The sequence below is a fragment of the Lactuca serriola genome, chromosome 8 (assembly GCF_051521515.1).
Source record: "Lactuca serriola cultivar US96UC23 chromosome 8, Lser_US96UC23_V15, whole genome shotgun sequence".
NCBI lineage: Eukaryota > Viridiplantae > Streptophyta > Magnoliopsida > Asterales > Asteraceae > Lactuca > Lactuca serriola.
The window spans coordinates 135,718,274-135,738,778 of NC_136415.1; the positions used below are offsets into that span (position 1 = coordinate 135,718,274).

At 34.6% G+C, this 20,505-nt stretch overlaps 1 protein-coding gene across 1 annotated transcript; it reads left to right on the forward strand.

Annotated features, from left to right (window-relative positions):
• Positions 1 to 7,247: 7,247 nt before the first annotated feature.
• On the forward strand, positions 7,248 to 7,711 carry LOC145070790 (peamaclein-like). Its single transcript, XM_079017748.1, has 3 exons — positions 7,248 to 7,319; positions 7,410 to 7,440; positions 7,530 to 7,711. Exons 1-3 carry the CDS (start codon positions 7,248 to 7,250, stop codon positions 7,709 to 7,711), a joined length of 285 nt encoding a protein of 94 aa, XP_078873874.1.
• The last annotated feature ends 12,794 nt before the right edge of the window (positions 7,712 to 20,505 follow it).

The following is a 20,505-nucleotide window of genomic DNA, read 5'->3' on the forward strand; positions in this document are numbered from 1 at the left end:
ATTCAATTAGTAAATAATGGATGCATATGAGTCGAAGTTGACCTGTTCCTTTTATTCTATGAGAATAAAAGTGATATCTTGGCCACTCAATGATTTGGTTTGACTTATGTGCCAGGCCCGGTCAGAATGAAGTTGATGTGTTCAACATTCTATGTCAAACAAATCAGAGATCGAGAAACGAATGCTGGACAATAAGCATTGTCAGCATGATATTTAGAACAGAGGATTATACGATCCCTTATCTAAAGGACAAGTTGATCAGAGTTGACAGCGAAGTATAAGAGCTACGATTGCTAATCGGATTCTGAAGTCATATGTGAGATATAGTTACTAGACTTATCCAAGTGGGATACTGTTGGATTAGTGTCTAAGCCCGTAACTATATTTGGTATGTACTTGACCCGGTTGTGCATGGTTCTTTTGGGTTGCCTTCTCCAAAGCAACTTAACAAGGTAATTTAAGGAGAGAGTGAATATTATGGTTTATTCATATATTATAAGAATAATATATTAAAGGAGAAATCATATTTATATAATTGGCATTAGTCATAAATTAATTAGGAATTAATTTGGTGACTAAAAGAGACTAATTAAATAAAGGGGTATCAGCTGTCAAATGCATGATAGTTGAGTTTTGGGCTGGAGAACCTAATGGACTAAGGGGGAACGAAATTATGATGGGGATCCATCATATTTTCGTCCAAAGGCCCTAATCTAGAGGGTTTTATGGGCTGCTTGGTGATTAAGCTGTCCATTAGGGTTTAGATAAAAACCCTAGCAACCAACAGTATAAATAAGACCCCTAGGCTACGGAAATCGGCTACACTAGCTTCCAAGGAAACCCTAGAGCCGATTTTAGCATCTCTCACCCTCTCTCATATTGCCTTCTTGCTTGTGGGGTTTGTGAACCATTAGAGGAGTTGCAATTGTGACTCTAAGCTCAAGATCAAGAAGATTACAAGGATTCAAGCTACTTGGAAGAGGTAAAACACTTAGATCTATTTTCTTAATGATAATTTTGAATTATACTTGATAGATCTAGGTTTGTAAGTCTTGGGTTCAAAGCATGTACAATAGAGAAACCTAGATCCAAGCATTAGGGTCTGTATGAGCACATAGGATTGTTCTTATGCATAAAACCCATAAAATTAGACCCGGTATCTTTAATGAATGTTGAAGCAGTCATAACTAGGATTCCGGAGATATAAAGAACATTGAAATCCGAATTATAACGAAGAAGTTAGGACCCGTCGAAGTTTCGCGACTAAAGTGGCACAACGCTGCGTATCGTAAAAGGTGAATTTTTGATAAACTACTTTTTAGCCTTAGTGATCTAAATGAAATTCATTTTATGCGTTAAACTGAGAACATACATATAAAGAACGTACAAATCTAACTTCGTTAGAGGAAGTTACGATTTTTCTAAGATTAAACGTAGGAGTACACAACCCGAAAATCGAATTTTAGACCAATCGATTTTTAGCTGACACAATCTAAATGAGAATTGAAGATCTCGTTCATAGGAGCTCAATGATATAAATACAGTCGAAAACGGACGTTGGAAGACAAAGTGATGAATTTGTAACGGACTTTAAATGTCTAAGTCTGTTAAAATATAACTTTAAAAATAAAGTCAAAATTAGCCTACATAGTATAAACAAAAGTTGTAAATCACGTCGCTATTTATGTGTGGAAATAAAGAACGTCAAAAACGGATCTTGTATGCAAACGTTACAGATTTTAGAAGATAATTAATTTTTAGGCTAAACCAGCGAGTGACACGTGGCACGATCTGAGCCACTACTTCTTCCCCACTGCTTTGCACTAGATACTGACATTTGGAAAATTATGCTCAGCGTAATTCTTAGGTACGCCCAGCATGCTGCTGTTTTAGCCATTACGCCCCACGTAATTTTGAGTACGCTCAGCGTACTGGGGATTGGGTAGCCTATAAATAGAGCTCGTTTTTCACTCACTTCTCCACACCTCTTCAACCCATTCTCTGTCAAACACCCTCAAACCATCTAGGCCTTTCCCTAGCACATCCTAGGTGTTAGAAGCGAGTCCCAAAGCGCCAGAAGGCCACAAGAAGAAGAGCTTTCGGCTCAGAAGTTCTGCCCGTGCAGAGCCATGTTCCTCGCTAAACCCCCTTGTAAGTGAGTTATGCTTACCATACTTTAAGCATACCTTATGTTTAAGTTCATTATCGTTTTTATGAACCTATAAGCAAGATTTACTAATGATTCCAAGTCGTTATACCGATTGATCTACACGGGGATGATGTCTAGGCTGTGATTTCGTGAGGTGTTTAAAGTGGGATTTCCAAACAGAATACTTTGTATACCAAACAGACCCTACCTCCGATATGATCCTTTCTGATTGTTCCTTACTTGATAGATCATGAAAGTAGAATTTGAGTTAATGATGAATCTAGACTAATAATTAGTCACAATAACTATTAGACTTAGGGGTGAGCATTTGGACCGGTGGACCGGACCGGACCGTTTTTTTGGACCCTCGGGCCGGTTCTCGGTTCTAAGATTTCTCTCCGGTCCGGTCTGGTTTTTTTCCCAGTTCGGTCCGGTTTTTACCGGGTTTAGAACCGGTTGGACATGATTAAGATTTTTGTGACGTTTTTTAAACACCTATAACTCATTCGTTTTAAGTCGGATTGACCTGCGGTTTTTTCCAATATTTAGTTTACAGTTTGTAGATGAATTTAGACTATAATTTTGTTTATTTTGGTATTATATTCACCTCGTTACAATCCTTCAAAGTAGAGCTATCAAAGCTGGAAAAAATTCAGCTTTTCAGCAACATTTTGTAATCTGTGACGTTTTTTAAACACTCATAACTCATTCGTTTTAAGTCGGATTGAACGAAGATTTTTTCCAACATTTATTTTACAGTTTGTAGATGAGTTTAGACTATAATTTTGTTTATTTTGGTATTATATTCACTGAGTTACAATCATTCAAAGTAGAGCTATCAAAGCTGAAAAAATTCAGCTTTTCAGCAAGATTTTGTAATCTGTGACGTTTTTTAAACACCCATAACTCATTCTTTTTAAGTCGGATTGACCTCTGGTTTTTTCCAACATTTAGTTTATAGTTTGTAGATGAATTTAGACTATAAATTTGTTTATTTTGGTATTATATTCACTGAGTTACAATCCTTCAAAGTAGAGCTATCAAAGCTGAAATATTTCAGCTTTTTAGTATTATTTTATACTATAATTCCGAGTCCGTGTTTAGAACATGTGGTAGAGTTGTAAGTGAGTATCAGACTAGTTTATCGATATTGATAGTTGAAGCTTTGTTATGCACCCAATATTGGGTGATAAATTCTACAAATCCGATAGTTGACAACGTTGATGACATTTTGAACGATGATGATATAGCTTTGGGTAAAAAAATTACAATCTTTATTCTTTTTTTATACAATTATTATTTTTTATTAAATACTAACAACATTTTCATTTGTGTTTATGTAGAGATTGCACAAGATTTAAATATGTTACATATGGATGACAATGATATGGAGAATAGACCAATAGAAGATTAGATTATGAGTTTATGAAGTTTATTAGTTTGATTGATTTTAAAGTTTAAACTATGATTTTTGTTGTTACGGTAATACTTTTGTATGTTTATCTTAAAATTGTTTAACTTTTGTTGGTGAACTTGATTTATATGTTAGTTGCTTTTATTTGGAAAATTAATTTTTGCAAATTGCAACTTATAATATTATACATCAATGTAGATTAGTTAGGCATGAAACGGAAACGTATTAATTTTGCAAGTTATAATATTATACATCAATGTAGATTACTTATTATACTCTATGAAATTAAACTTGTACCGGTCCAAACGGGTCCAAAAACCAGAAAACCCGAACCCGGACCCGGACACGGACACGGACACGACTCATCCGGTCCAGTCCATGGTCCACAAAATTCTCCATAACCAGTTCGGTCCAAGAGTCGGTCCGGTCCAGGCCGGTCCAAGAGCCGGTCCGGTCCGGGCTGGTCCAAATGCTCACCCCTAATTAGACTAATAATTAATAATAATGATACTAGGTTTCGTCAAAGGAAAAGGAAATTGTTAGAAGCGAAGCGCTGCCCGAATTTCGAGTCGTCACTTTAACAAGTAAGTGCATAGTTACTTTCATCTTACACATAGATATAAAGTGTTTAATATAAATTACACGCTATATGTGCATATTATCTGTGTTCTTGATATCTATGCTAGATGAATAATTTATATATGTTTTAATTGATTTAAATTGTATAAGTATTTTATACCTATAAATATTTTGGGTAAAGATGGGTAAATGAAATAGATGATGAAAGATGAAATAAAATTATGAGAGATCTCGATGTTAAAGCTGATCCAGTCAATTAGCAGAGTATAGATGACGACTATAGACTATTCTAGACAGTCTAGTGGAACGCTAGCAGGCTCACAACCTGTAGGTGTTTGTGAATGACATGTGTACAGGTGTACTCCATCCCCCTCATGGTTGCCTTACTGGAATCTATTGCTGAGGAATCCCCTAAGCATTATTGTCAATCCTTAAGATAATCCTTAGGCTAGGTCCCTTAAATTAGATACTTTAGGGACAGAAAGTGAGGATAACGGGAACGGGTAATCGGGTTGAATAAATTTATGAAATTAAAGAACTTAATTATTGTGGGTTGAAAACTCTATGTGCTCACCAAGCTCCAAAGCCTGACCCACTCAGTTCTTATATTACAGGTAGTGGCACAAGAGCACTAGTGTGATGAACAAATAAGAGAGTTATGGATTATAGTCCAGTAGAATAACAGATGTTGTAAGGCGTATGTTATTTACTGTTTATGCTTATGTACTGTATTGACGATGACATCCCAACGCTTTTAATATAATTAAAATGGATTTATTCGGAAATACTTAGATAATATCTTTATCACATTTTAGGAACAGATTCCGAAATATTATTCTTTAAAAAGATACTCTGAGTTTTAAATAAACCATAAACAAATTGGTATTTTCTGGCCGTGAAATTAGAGATGTCATAGGAACATATAAGACTCAAGGGAACCTCATCGAAAATTTTACATAAAAAAGGGGCTACATAATAAGATTACCCTAAAATGAAAGAATTACAAACAAATAATGTAAATTATTGCATTTATGATTTATAAGTCCCTTAGTAATCTTAGCGTCCTTATAATTCACGATGGATTGATTATTGCTCCATGGTACATGTGTCTTATTTACTATAGCGATTTCATACAATCTGGAAGTTGGATCGAAGAACAGTCAAAGTTGGGAGTGATGAAGACTTAAACATAGAAGCAGTAGCCCTCCTTCACTTTTTTTAAGAAATTGGTTATTGTTTAAGTCTTAATGATACTAGATACGTATCAAGTATAACTTAAAACTAATTATTTGTATTTGAGTTAGCGAATATTGTTTATACTTTTATGTTTCGATACAATCGTCACTACTTCTTAAGTCTTGAAACTAAACTTTGATAGTTTCCATGGTTGGTCCTAATCCCACTTAAGAGAGTAAGCAATTGGCACAACTGAATTTGATCGGTTTGTCAAATTGTTTTCGACACCTTACAGGCTCTGACTACTTCGACTCCTCACTATACACATTCGACCCCAACAGCTTCAAATGGATTATCAATTATGGTTATAGTTTACTGGTTCACGGTGGTCATTTGGATGTTCTCGTTTGTACTACCTTCTCTCCTAGATAGTAAATTTATAAGTTATCCACTAATAATTTTTTACAAAAGGAAATAGGTGACTTATAACTAAAATTAGTATTCGAATATCTTGTTCATTTAGAGACTCATACCTAAACCATATCATCATTAACACAAGTTACGATTACAGATTTTTACCAAAATGATCGCTATTGTTCATAATGTTGCATCACAATAATAGATTTTAGTGAATTGCATTGTTGGTCTTTAGAGTTTTCAAACAGAAAAATAACATAAACTGTCTTTGCATGAGAAGTTTTTGACATAAATAGTCTATGTGCTTCAAATAGATAAATTAAGGTCATCATCACGTTAACTTTAACCTCAAATTAAATCGAATCTCCCATGGTAAACCTCTTAAATAGTTTTATTTTTTTATTTTTTTATTTTTTTTTTGTTTTGTTATGTTTTTGTTTTTGTATTTAACAAATTTATCCCAAACAATCTAAGATATTTTAAAAACACCTTCATATATATCAAAATTTACTATAAGTATTAATGTATTTGTTATGGCTTGTATTAAGTTTTATTATGATACATAATATATAATTTTTTTCATCTATGATACTTACTAGAATAACTAGATAAAAAAAATATTCAAAACATTTATTTAATAGAAATGGTAGTATGACATGTTATTAAATAGAGTAAATTACACGAATGGTCCCTATGGTTTGGGGTAATTTGCGTGTTTGGTCCCTAACTTATTTTTTTAACTCGGAAGGTCCCTACTGTATGTTTTTGTTACGTGCTTGGTACCTACCTGTTTGTTTTTGTTACGCGTTTGGTCCCTGTCTTACTCAAAAAGACTATTATTTAAATAAGGAAAAATAACGGGGTGGGTAAGGTAATGTGAGGGGAGTGGGTTGAGGGTGCGTTTATTTAAATAAAATAAAAAACCAAAGGCAAAATAGTCTTTTTAGGAAATACAGGGACGAAACGCGCAAAAAAAATAAACAAACTATAGGGACCTTCCAAGTTAAAAAAATAAGTTAGGGACCAAACACGCAAATTACCCTAAACCATAAGGACCATTCATGTAATTTACTCTATTAAATAGAAAGGGACTAGTATTCAAAACAACATATTATATTGATCAAATATGTTATTTATTTTTTTATTATCAAATATCATATAATAATTTTGATTGGAAAAACATATCCAAACACCATAATTTTATTAAATCCAAAATCTCCACATTAGGTTATTTTAAAAAAAAATACTAAATACGGATACTTCAAAATACCCTTCAATTATGTACATTAGATTTCGTTTCCTAGTAAGAAATACATACATATCTTCCAATTTAATAATCGATGACAAAGCATATACTAGTAATTAATCCTTTGTAATTATATCGTATTACCATTGTCCATTATCATATAAAGTCTTATATAAACATGGTTTTCAAACAAAGTTTCATATAAACTAAAACACCACAAAACAATTGAGACATTAGTTCAACTGAATCGTATACATTCACTACAAATGAGAAGAGTTAAACTTAATTTCCTTGTCTTCCTTATTGTTACATCCATGGCAGTTATAGAAATCTCGATCGTAAGTGTGTGCGTTTATATAGAAATCATAGTTTTCGTTGTAAATATGTCTCAAATAAATTATAATTTTATATGTCTTTTTGTGTTCCAGGTCGGAGGTGAAGGTTCTGTGCCAATCGAACGTAAATGCTAATTTAGTCTTTAACCTTTTTTCTCAATAAAATATTTCTTTTATTATTATTACTATTAATAAAAGAACATATGTTTGTAGAATGCCCTTCCGCATGTTCAGTTCGTTGTTCTGCAACACACCATCATAGTCATTGTATGGATGTATGCATAGACTGTTGTGGAAAGTGTTTATGTGTTCTTTCTGGTACTCTTGGAAACAAAGATGAGTGTTCGTGCTATAGAGACTTGAAAACCAAGTATGGACAACCTAAATGTCCTTAAAACCCAAAAGGCAAAAATGTAACACCCTTTCTTTAAGTTTTTGTATTTTTCATTTATGAAAAGATAAATAATTACTATATCTTTTAGTTTGAGACAAACTTCATGTGTATTCATTGTCATTTTCTTTTTCTTACCGAAATGTGTTGTTTTTTAAGATAAATGAATGAGAATGTTCAATTTAAGCTTGATGAAGCACTTGCACGGTTTTGGGAAGCTATTACACAAAATTGTGATTCTCTTAAGGAAAAATGAAAGAAGAAATTAAGGAAAGTGAGTACACAACGATGTAAGGGTTCGATTTAACCAAAAGGTTTTCCAACTAAGTGTTGAAAAATAACTTGTTAGTGTGACCTTATGACTATAATTATATTTTTTACAATAACGCTTTATATTGTGACATAGCAGGTCCCTGAACTTTAATTATATAGTATGATGGATATAACATTGTTCTATAACTTGAGGGAGTATTGTTGTATGGTTTCAACTTCTTGTCTCGTGATGTATAACTAATGAATTTCTTACCCAATTAATGAACGATCAAATGGAGACTCAAAATTTTATCCCTTAAGTTCAAACACTCCCAATAAACACCATTATGATGAGTACAAATAGGCATCAATATATCTATCAGAAATCAGGAAGACACCATTAATTATAGCCTCGTGTTCAACATCATTGAAGGTGTCATTATTTCCATGTAAGTGTTCTTTATATTGAATTAAGGTTATTAATGTTTATAAATAAATTAATCTTCGATTATATCTATTGATCTTACACGTGGTATCAGAGCCAATGTTAACTTTAACCTATACCCTAATTTCTATTTCAAATTTTATTAAGATGATACTCCTGTCCTTATACGTATATGAACCCTAAACTTGATAATGGCCTAACATGAATTAAGATTTATCATAAATTGTTTAGGGTTGTTTTCTTGATAAGCGATGCATGTAAAATTAAACTTCATAAACCACTATCATGGTCATTATTGTTGAATTTGTTTTCCGGGTGGATACCCCTTGTCCAGAAATAACTTTATCATGGGGCTCCATCCGTTTCTCACTTTTTGTTTGAGTTTGTCAAATGACCAATAAAGGTCCAAAATTAAGGTATGTGAATATGTTTTAGATCATGTATTTTTTTTTTCAAGAATGTCATTATATGAGCCCTATGTATAATTATTTATTTTTAAGGTGAAGAAATGAGTTAATTTATTATTGTTTACATTAAAAATTCATAATCTTAACTCTTGACTTGATAATGGCTTAAAGCATTAAAATTATGTTATTAACATGCAATGGAAATAGGTTTGCTTTCCTGCCTTCGTGTATTGTTTTAATACCATAATTTAATGTTTTAGAATTCTAATGCAAACATACGGATAATTAACCATTTACATCCAATGAGTAAATATTCTTTATTTTAGTGCTTTTCAAAGCTGCAAATTATAATTAATCTAATGGGAATGGTGAATGGGGATGGAATCATGTTTAGCTCATTATCGGAAATATTGATTATGGTAGCGAATGCATAACTTGTTATGAGTATATTAATTTTGTTCATATACATTTAGAAACAATTACAAAAACTCCATATTATGTAAATTGGTTTTACATATATCCAATATTGTCAAGATATGTATATACTATATTCAATGTATCTAATATTTTAGAATTCACTTCCAGAAAACGGAAAAATCATGTTGTTAGTATATATACTCAGTCATCCATTCACCTATATAGTCATCCATTCATCTATATTTATGTATAAATATTTTATGATTATGTGAAATATTACTATGAATGGAAGAACTATATGTTCTCCCATAATGCATTGGGAATAGTGGTTTCAAGTCTTCATTATGCATGAATTATACACATACGCCCACAATTGTTTGGTGTTGTGAAATCGTAAATAAATATACATTTTTCAGTCCATTGTATTTTTTGTTTTCACTGAAAAATATTACACAAACTATCACCAAACATTGTAAACTCATTGGCTCACTCTTATTGCCAACAATCATGAAGAACATTGCATGATGCAAATGAAACTTTACTTTTACTACAATTGCCTATGATATTATGGTTCAGATATGTCTTCATTGTTTATCCAAATTTTGAACACATTATTAATTTGATAAATTTTAATTTTATACTAAATAATGAGTAGTATCTTTAATGTTGAGTTTAAGTTACTGGACCAAATAAAGTTTTATTGAGTTTGGCTTTTGAGTTTATTGAACACCACATTAAGCGACTGAGTTGTTATTCAATGAACCTAAATGTTGGATGATTAATGACTTATGTGGTGAATTTTAAGCATAATATGCATAAAAATTATATTTCTGCCCAAAAGTGATTGCAATATGTATGTAGCATAGATTATTTTTTAAGACACAATATATCTAGTATTTGGTCTAACAAAAGTGAAACTAGTAATTAAACAAGATGTCTATACGACCTATTGTTTTGGTGTTAGTAATGGGTGTATTGATATGCTTTATCTATGTTATCCCGTAAATAACTTGAATGTCTATTTAGTTATGGTAAAACTCAAGTAAATAAAAGGGATAGTTCTATTAAAGTCTAAAAAACTTGTACAAATACGGGCAGAACATAAAAGACTCAAAGGAACCTTGTTGAAAATTTTACCTAAAAAAGGGGCAACATAATGAGATTACCCAAAAATGAAAGAATTGCCAACAAATAACGTAAATTATTGCATTTATGATTTAAAAGTCCCTTAGTAATCTTAGCGTCCTTATAAATTCACGATGAATTGATTATCGCTCCATGGTACATGTGTCTTATTTATTATAGAGATTTCATACAATCTGAAAGTTGGATCGAAGAGCAGTCAAAGTTGGGAGTGATGAAGACTTAAACATAAAAGCGGTAGCCCACCTTCATTTTTTAGAAACTGGTTATTGTTTAAGTCTTAATGATACTATATACATATCGAGTAAAGCTTAAAACTTATTATTTGTATTTGAGTTAGCGAATATTGTTTATACTTTTATGTTTCGATACAATGATGTAATAATTACTTTCAATTCCCAAAATGGTCACTACTTCTCAAGTCTTGCAACTAAACTTTGACGGTTTCCATGTTGGGTCCTAATCCTTAAGAGAGTAAGCAATTGCCACAACTGAATTTCTTTAGTTTGTAAAGTTGTATTCGACACCTTATAGACTCTGACTACTTCAACTCCTCACTATACACATTTGACCCCCAACAACTTCAAATAGATTATCAATTATGATTATTGTCTACTGGTTCATGGTGGTCATTTGGATGTTCTCATTTGTACTACCTTCTCTCCTAGATAGTAAATTGATAAGTTATCCACTAATAATTTGTTACTAAAGGAAATATGTGACTTATAACTAAAATTGGTATTGGAATGTCATGTTCATTTAGAGACTCATACCTAAACTATATCGTCATTGACACAAGTTATGATTGCAGATTTTTACCAAAATGATAGCTATTGTTCATAATGTCACATCATAATAATAGTTTTTGGTGAATTGCATTGTCCGTCTTCATAGTTTTTAAATAGAAAAATAACATAAATTGTCCTTGCATAAGAAAATTTTACATAAATAGTCTATGTATTTCAAATAGATAAATTGAGGTCATCATGTTAACTTTAACCTCAACTTAAATAGAATCTCCTATGGTAAAACTCTTATATAGTTTTTATTTTTTTTATTTTTTAATTGAACATATTTATCCCAAACAATCTAAGATATTTTATAAACCCCTTCATATATATTAAAATTTACTATAAGTATTAATGTATTTGTTATGGATCATATTAAGTTTTATTATGATACGTAATATATAGTTTTTTTCATCTATGATATTTACTATAAGAACTAAATAAAAATAATAAAAAAATTATTCAAAACATTCGCTTAATAAAAATAGTAGTATGACATATTATTAAATAGAAAGGGACAAGTATTCAAACCAACATACTATATTGAATCCAAAATCTCCAAATTAGGTTATTTAAAAAAACAATACTAAATATGGATACTTCAAATACCCTTAAATTATGTACATTTGATTTTGTTTCCTAGTAAGAAATACATGCATATCTTCCAATTTAATAATCGATGACATAACTTATTCCAGAAATTAATCCTTTGTAATTATAACATATTACCATTGCCCATTATCTTATAAAGTCCTATATAAACATGGTTTTGAAAACAAAGTTTCATATAAACTAAAACACCACAAAACAATTAAGACATTAGTTCAATTGAATCGTATACATTCACTACAAATGGTAAGAGTTTAACTTAATTTCCTCGTCTTCTTTATTGTTGCATCCATGGTAGTTATAGAACTCTCGATTGTAAGTGTTGGCGTATATATGGAAATTATAGTTTTAGTTGTAAATGTGTCTCAAATAAATTATAATTTTACATGTCTTTTTGTGTTCCAGGCCGGAGGTGAAGGTTCTGTACCAATCGAATGTAAATGCTGATTTAGCCTTTAAACTTTTTTCTAAATAAAATATTTCTTTTATTATTATTACTATTAATAAAAGAACATATGTTTGTAGAATGCCCTTCCACATGTTCAGTTCGTTGTTCTGCAACACACCATCGTAGTCAGGATGTATGCGTAGACTGTTGTGGAAAGGGTTTATGTGCTCCTTCCGGTACTCTTGGAAACAAAGATGAGTGTCCGTGCTATAGAGACTTGAAAACCAAGTATGGAGAACCTAAATGTCCTTAAAACCCAAAGGGCATAAATGTAACACCCTTTCTATAAGTTTTTGTATTTTTCATTTATGAAAAGATAAATAGTTACTATATCTTTTAGTTTGAGACAAACTTCATGTGTATTCGTTGTCATTTTCTTTTTTTTACCGACATGTGTTGTTTTTTAAGATAAATGAATGAGAGTGTTCAATTTACGCTTGATGAAGCACTTGAACAGTTTTGGGAAGCTATTGCACAAAATTGTGATTCTCTTAAAAAAATAAATAAGAAATCAAGGAAAGTGAGTGCACATCTACGTAAGGGTTCGATTTAACCAAAAGGTTTTCCAACTAAGTGTTGGAAAATAACTTATTAGTGTGACCTTATGACTATTTTGTCACGCTAATTATATGTTAGGTATAATTATATTTTGTACGATAACATTTTTGTAGTGACATATCAGGGAACTTTAATTATGTAGTATGATGGATATAACATTGTTCTATAACTTGAGGGACTATTGTTGTATGGTTTCAACTACCTGTCCGCTTATATATAACTAATGAATTTACTACTCAATTAATGAACGATCAAATAGAGACTCAACATTTTCTCCTTTATGTTCAAATACTCCCTATAAACACCATCATGACGAGTACAAATAGGCATCAATATATCCATCTGAAATCAGGAAGACACCATTAGTGTAAAAAAGGGAATCAAATTATAGCCTTGTGCTCAACATCATTGAAGTGATCATTCTTTCCATGTAAGTGTTCTTTAAATTGAATTAAGGTTATTAATGTTAATGAATAAATTAATCTTCGATTTTCTCTATTGATCTTACACGTGGTATCAGAGGCAATGTTAAATTTAACATATACCCTAATTTCTATTTCAAATTTTATTAAGATGATATTCCTGCCTTTATATGTATATGAACCCTAAACTTGATAATGGCCTAACACGAATTAAGTTTTATCCTAAATTGCTGAGGGTTGTTTTCTTGTAAGCGATGCATGTAAAATTAAACTTCATAAACCACTATCATGGTCATTATTGTTGAATTTATTTTCTAGGTGGATCCCCCTTGCCCAAAAATGGCTTTATCTTGGGGATCCATCTGTTAGGATCAGATATTCGACTGTCTATAGGATCCAATGTTATGTATCATTAGCATACACGAGTGGATGCAGGATTGGTGGAAGTTTCATGAGTGGGTGCAGTGTGAAGCGGGTCAGCGCAAGGAATGGTTAGCCACTCTTGAGAGAGTGAGAGTAGGTTGAAGGTGCATCTAAGGTGTTGGGATTTAGAGATCGGGAATTCCGTATGAGAACCGTCTGATTTTATTGTGTTTTAGTGCCAGTTGACTCTTGTGCATTGTGGGGCACACATTGATGAGGGATGACTATCAAATGAATACACTAATTTATATGCTGTGAAGGTTAAATAACCTTACAGTGAAGGATTCGGCCCTATTGCGCAGCTCTCATTTGAGTCTAACACTTGTAGGGTTGGTTCCTTTAGTCGAAAGATTATTTTAGTTTTGTTGCATGTAATTGTATTCATGAAGTGTTTGGTTTACATTGATTGGAGTTTTGCACCAGGTGATGGCAGGGGAGGTGGCGAAATCCTAAGAGAGTCTAGGAAGTATCTTGTGCGGTTGTCTCCCTGTTGATCAGGTTCTGGGAGTATTATTAGGATTCGGTTTTAGAGTACCCGAGGTGATCCTTAAGGAGAGTATGGATAGGTGTGGAAGATAGTATTGGGCCCGAACTACTGGAAGCACAAGATCCATACTTGAATTAAGGAAAGTTTTAGGGATTCTAAGGGCTGGTCGGGGAAGATAGCATGGTTGGATACCATAATTTATGGCAATGTTTATGTTCTGTTAATCTTTCAGTTGTGGATGTTCAGGCATGCAGATGGATCTGGTAAGTGGTTTGAGCCCAGTGGCATTATTGATTTGGCTTGTTTGGTTCAGATCTAGTGAGCTTTTGGTTTGAGGCCTCAGGGGGTTTTTCTCGAGGTCAAGTATTCGGGTCACGGGACTCATGAAGGGGATGATGATTATGATGGGTTTTGAGCATTCTAACACTCCTATGGTGTACATACAACCCTATAAACCTTGGATCTATGTTTTCTCTATTATACATGCAAATATTCAATATTCCAAGGTTTTATCCTAACTAGCATAATATGAAACAACTATACTACAAAAGCCTAGTTAGATAACATACCTTTTGATGAAGCTTGAAGTCTTGAACTTTAAGAGCTTAACCCTAATAGTGTGGAAGCCTCAAGTGGAATCACAAATCACCAAAAAAAACCTTGGAAACCTTGAGAGAATAGTAAGCACACTAGAAATTGGCCCACTATTGTTTACTCACACACTAGTGTCATTTCATGTGCCAAAGACCTCTTTATAATGTATGGAGGATTAGGGTTTCATCCATGTAAACCCTAATACCCATGACCTTTCATTTCCATAGGATCCATGGGTTAAAAACTCCATGGACTATCCATGCAAGCTTAGCCCATCCTAAATGAACTTAGCCCATACTATATATAAGAGTCCATATTTAATTAGTTCCTTTTGATCACTAAATTAATTCTTGATCAATACTAATTAAATAATATAATTCTGTAACACCTGTGTTTATGGGCTTGTAATTAATGTTGATATAATAGTCTAGGTTAATCTTTGTAACCCGTTTCGAAATAATAGGAGTGTATTATTTGAGTATTATGTGTTTTGTGCTTAATTGCTTAATTATGTGATTTGATTAATTAAGAATAAAAATAAGCGTCAAAATTTAAGTGTAAAATAAACTCGATATCTTTACATAAAGTTGTAATGGCCGAAACGAGGTTTCCGAATATATATATATATATATATATATATATATATATATATATATATATATATATATATATATATATATATATATATATATATATATATATATAACGCCCAAATCTGACATCGTATGAGGAAGTTATGATTTTCTGAAGTTTCGACTTAGCGGTATGCAGCCCGAATACTCGATTTGAGATCGAGCAGTTTTTAGCCGAAACAATCTAAACGAGAATCAAAGATCTCGTTGTTAGTAGCGAAACGATGAAAATTTAGGCGAGAACGGACGCCGGGCGAAGAAGTTATGAATTTATAACGAAGTTTTCCTGTCCTGGCCTACTAAAAATAACTAATAAAAATAAAATCAAAATTAGCCGATGCAGTCTAAACGAAAGTCGTAGAGCGTAGTCTCACCTACGCGTGAATATAAAGAACGTCGAAAACGGAGTTCGTATGAAGAAGATATGAATTTTTGAAGTTTATTAAATAATTAAAATATATAAATTTAATCTTTAATTTGGATGTATATCCGAAGGAGTCACCGATATGATCCGAAGTACGCCCAGCGTACCCCGATGCATGCACCGCCTCGGACTCGAGTGCTCCGATGACGCATGCAGTGACGATCCGAGGAGTACGCCCCGCATAAGGGCATTACGCCCAACGTACGTGCGAGGCTCAGCCTCTATAAAAGGCTTGCGAGGGCAGCCGAGAGTTTTGCTCTTTTTCTCTTCTCTCTCTCGTTTTGCATCGTTTTGCGTGCCATTTATACCCCAAAGCCCCGGTAATATTCCCGAGCCCCGAAGCAAGTTTCGAAGCCCCGAAGATCCCGAGAAGTGCGATTCCCGAGCCGAAGCTCTGCCCGCGAGGAGTTCGATTTTTGTGAAGTCTGTATTTGTATATATTTGTTGAATGACTTGTAATGTTATCGTTTATGCTTTATGGTCTGTATCGAAACATGACATCCCGAGTTTTGATTATATAATGAAAATGCATCTCTTGATGAAATGCTTTGATAAATATTATATTACCATATTTTGTTTTGGGAACAAATTCCGCAACTCTTTTAAATCAAAAGGATTTACTATGAAATTATTTTAAAAAGCATAAATTAAACCGGTCTTTTCTGGCCGAGATTTTGGGGATGTCACAGTTGGTATCAGAGCATTAGTTTAAGCGAACTAGGAATTTGTAGGATTTCTAGACTTAAACTTAGAATGCTAAGTGGAGATTGTGAGATGTGTGTCTGATATATCATAGACACTAGCACTAGTTTATTTTAGGAAAGTTGCCTACAATGATTTTATGTGCTAAATGTTATATGTTGCCATATATGATATTAATTGTTCGGATCTACGGTCTGTTGCCGACCGGATCTGGAAACCTTATGTGTGTAGGATTCTAAGCGTATGACGACGGTACTAGAACTAACATGTAAACGTTTCGGAGTAATAAGGATGATTTGAATATCTATCGTGAATGAGGATCTAATTTCACCTTATTCGGTGTGTAGATCAAAAATGGTGAGAACAAGAAGTGGCGTTGGAAACGCGGATGAAAACAGGAATCAACCGCCAGTGATTGACCAAATACCTGTTGTAGCAGCAGCACTAGAACCAATAACGATTGTTGGGGTGCAAGCCATGATTCGGGCTATGTTAGCCGAACAAAGGGATGAAATGCGACATATGTTGCATGATAATAGGGATGAACTTATCATACCTATTGAGGAACCCGAATTGATTACCGAGCAATCGGAGGAAGGGAACAATAGTCGCATGGTGAGTCAAGTTGGGACTCAAGGAGAATGAAGGAACGATCCGGAAAGGAGAAACAACAAGGATGGGCGTATGTACAAGAACTTCTTGGGCGCCAAGCCGCCAAGTCTTTCTGGAATCCCGAAGCCTGTTGAGATTATGGATTGGATCTCCGAAATGGAGATGGTATTTGAAAGTTGCGACTGTAGCAACAAACAAAAGACTGTCTTTGCAGTTAGACAACTGAAGACTGGAGTCTTGAGTTGGTGGAAGTTGTTGGCAGATACTATGCCACGAGGAGAAGCCCTGAAAATGTCATGGGAGGAGTTCTTGGAACAGTTAAGGGTACAATATTGTTCAGAGATAGATCTGATTGATCTGAACAATGAGTTCCAAAACTTTAAGAAGGGGAGGATGAGCATAGATGACTATGCTACTGCATTCACTGAGAAAATGAAGTTATTTCCGTACCTAGTGCCAACGGAACTCTCCAAGATTGAGAGGTTGGCTAATGGAATGCCTGCCGACTTTGGTCTGATAGTCAAGATGGCAACTACTCTGAAAACAGCTATTCGTGTAGCTAAGAATGTGGAGGCCCAGCAGAAGGAAAAGGGTCTAGAAAGAATAGATGTTGGTGAGAAGAGGAAGTTCGATGGAACTTCAGGGACCAACAAGAAAAACAAGTTCTCAAAGTCTAGTTCGAGAGGAGGAGGAGGGGAAGCGAAATGGTGCGACAAATGTAAGAAGAAGCATCATGGAAAATGTGAGGTAGTGGCCACGTGCTACAAGTGTGGAAAGCCAGGGCACTATGCCAATGAATGTACCCTCACTAAGAAAGTTTGTTATGGTTGTGGTGAGGAGGGACACATGTCGAGGGACTGCCCGAAGAAGAAGGAGGCAGCTAGACCCAACATTCCGCCAAAGCCGAAGGCGAGAGCATTCCAGATGACACTGGAAGCTGCCAAAGATGAAGCTGATGTCGCTTCAGGTATCTTTCTCGTAAACAAATTGCCTGCCCAAATTTTATTTGATTCTGGAGCCAACTACTCCTTTATTTCGCATGAATTTGGTAGAAAACTAGCTTTGCCTGTTGATAGACTAGATAATGCTTTATTAGTCGAAGTTGCTAGTGGCAAGTTTGTACCTGTTAGTCATCGTATGAAAAACATTTTAATTGACTTGAATGGGAATAAGTTCCACGAGGAATTATTGCCTATAGAACTTAACGGTTTCGACATCGTGCTTGGAATGGATTGGCTTAGCGCCAATGACGTCGAAATTTTGTGCAAGAAGAAGATAGTCAAAGTAAACCCACCTGGGAAAGAGTCGTTTATGATGTATGGAGATAAACGCAGAGTAAATTCTGGAATCATTTCATTGATGAAAGCCGGAAAGTGTTTGGCTAAAGGATGTACGTCGTATCTAGCATTCGTGGTCGATGCTAAAAAGGAGAAAAATGTGATGCAGAGCATTCCTGTTGTGTGTGATTATCCGGAAGTATTTCCCGAAGATCTTCCCGGATTACCGCCTAATAGACAAGTGGAGTTTAGAATATACTTGTTGCCAGGGACGACGCCAATAGCAAAAGCATCTTATCGATTAGCACCGACGGAGATGAAGGAGCTGATGATGCAACTTCAGGAGTTATTTGACAAAGGTTTCATTAGACCTAGTTCATCGCCCTGGGGAGCTCCGGTGTTATTCGTAAAGAAGAAAGACAGAAGTATGAGGATGTGTATTGATTACAGAGAGCTGAATAAAGCAACAATAAAGAATAGATACCCGTTGCCGAGGATTGATGACATGTTCGATCAACTACAAGGTTCAAGTTATTTTTCAAAGATCGACCTGAGGTCAGGATATCATCAGCTGAAAGTAAGAGAGCAGGATATAGAGAAGACTGCATTCAGAACACGATATGGACACTACGAGTTCTTGGTTATGTCGTTTGGACTAACCAATGCTCCAGCAGCATTCATGGATTTAATGAATAGGGTTTGTAATCCGTTCCTTGATAAATCTGTGATAGTGTTCATTGACGACATTCTGATTTATTTGAAAAGCCAAGAGGAGCATGGCAGACACTTGCGAGAAGTGTTAGAAGTTTTGAAGAAGTAGGAGTTGTATGCAAAGTTCTCCAAATGTGATTTTTGGATTCGTGAAGTCCAATTCTTGGGTCACGTGGTCAACCAGGAAGGGATAATGGTTGATCCAGCAAAGATTGAAGTTGTAATGATGTGGGAACAACCAAAAAGTCCCACGGAGATCCGAAGCTTTTTAGGATTAGCCGGATATTACCGAAGGTTTATCCAAGGCTTTTCTTCGATCGCTAGTCCATTAACAGCTTTGACCCATAAAGGAGCTGCTTATGCTTGGAGTGATAAGCATAAAGAAGCGTTCGAGAAGCTAAAGAAAAGGCTATGTGAGGCACCGATACTTTCTCTACCCGATGGAGTTGAAGACTTCGCTGTATATAGCGATGCGTATGGGGTTGGATTGGGTTGTGTTTTGACCCAAAGGGATAAGGTGATCGCATATGCATCTCGACAATTGAAAGAGCATGAAAAGAACTACCCGACTCATGATTTCGCTCTGAAAATATGGAGGCATTGCCTCTATGGCACGAAGTGCAAACTTTTTACTGATCATAAGAGTCTCCAATATCGCTTTAATCAGAAAGAACTGAATATGAGGCAACGACGCTGGCTAGAATTACTTAAGGACTACGATTGTGAGATACTTTACCACCCCGGTAAAGCTAATGTTGTTGCTGATGCTCTCAGTCGGAAAGTCAATCTTGAAAGGAAAAGGCCAAGAGCGTTGAGAATTGAAGTTGTCTCGACAATTATGGAAAGTATAAAGAAAGCTCAAGAGGAAGCTTCTGAGAAGAATGACCGAAAGGAGGAACGTTTGGGTAAAACGTCGGTGTTCGGTATAAACAGTCATGGACTAAAGGTGTTCTAAGATCGGATTTGGATACCTAAGACAGGAGGAATCAGAGGTCTTCTGATGGAAGAAGCTCACAAGACCATGTACTCGATTCATCCTGGTAGCACTAAAATGTATAGGGACCTGAAACCCTACTACTGGTAGCCGACGATTAAGCTTGATGTTGCAAAGTATGTGGCCGAGTGTGTGACTTGTGCGAGAGTCAAGACACAACATCAGAAACCGTACGGGAGTTTAGAACCTTTGCCTGTTCCTATGGGTAAGTGGGAAGACATTGCTATGGATTTTGTCACTAAACTGCCCAGGACCAAAAAGTGGTCACGACATGATTTGGGTGGTCGTTGATCGATTCACTAAGAGTGCGTATTTCATAGCAGCCAAGGAGAAATGGTCTATGGATAAGTTTGCGAATTCTTACATGAAGGAAATTTTGAGGCTTCACGGTGTCCCATTAACGATTGTGTCAGATCGTGACAGCCGTTTCACCTCGCGATTTTGGAAAAGTCT

Coding starts and splice junctions, on each gene's coding strand:
- LOC145070790 (XM_079017748.1), top strand. CDS start 7,248: ATGAGAAGAGTTAAACTTAATTTCCTTGTCTTCCTTATTGTTACATCC. Junction 7,320..7,409: donor CAGTTATAGAAATCTCGATC/GTAAGTGTGTGC, acceptor TTTGTGTTCCAG/GTCGGAGGTGAAGGTTCTGT. Junction 7,441..7,529: donor AGGTTCTGTGCCAATCGAAC/GTAAATGCTAAT, acceptor ATATGTTTGTAG/AATGCCCTTCCGCATGTTCA.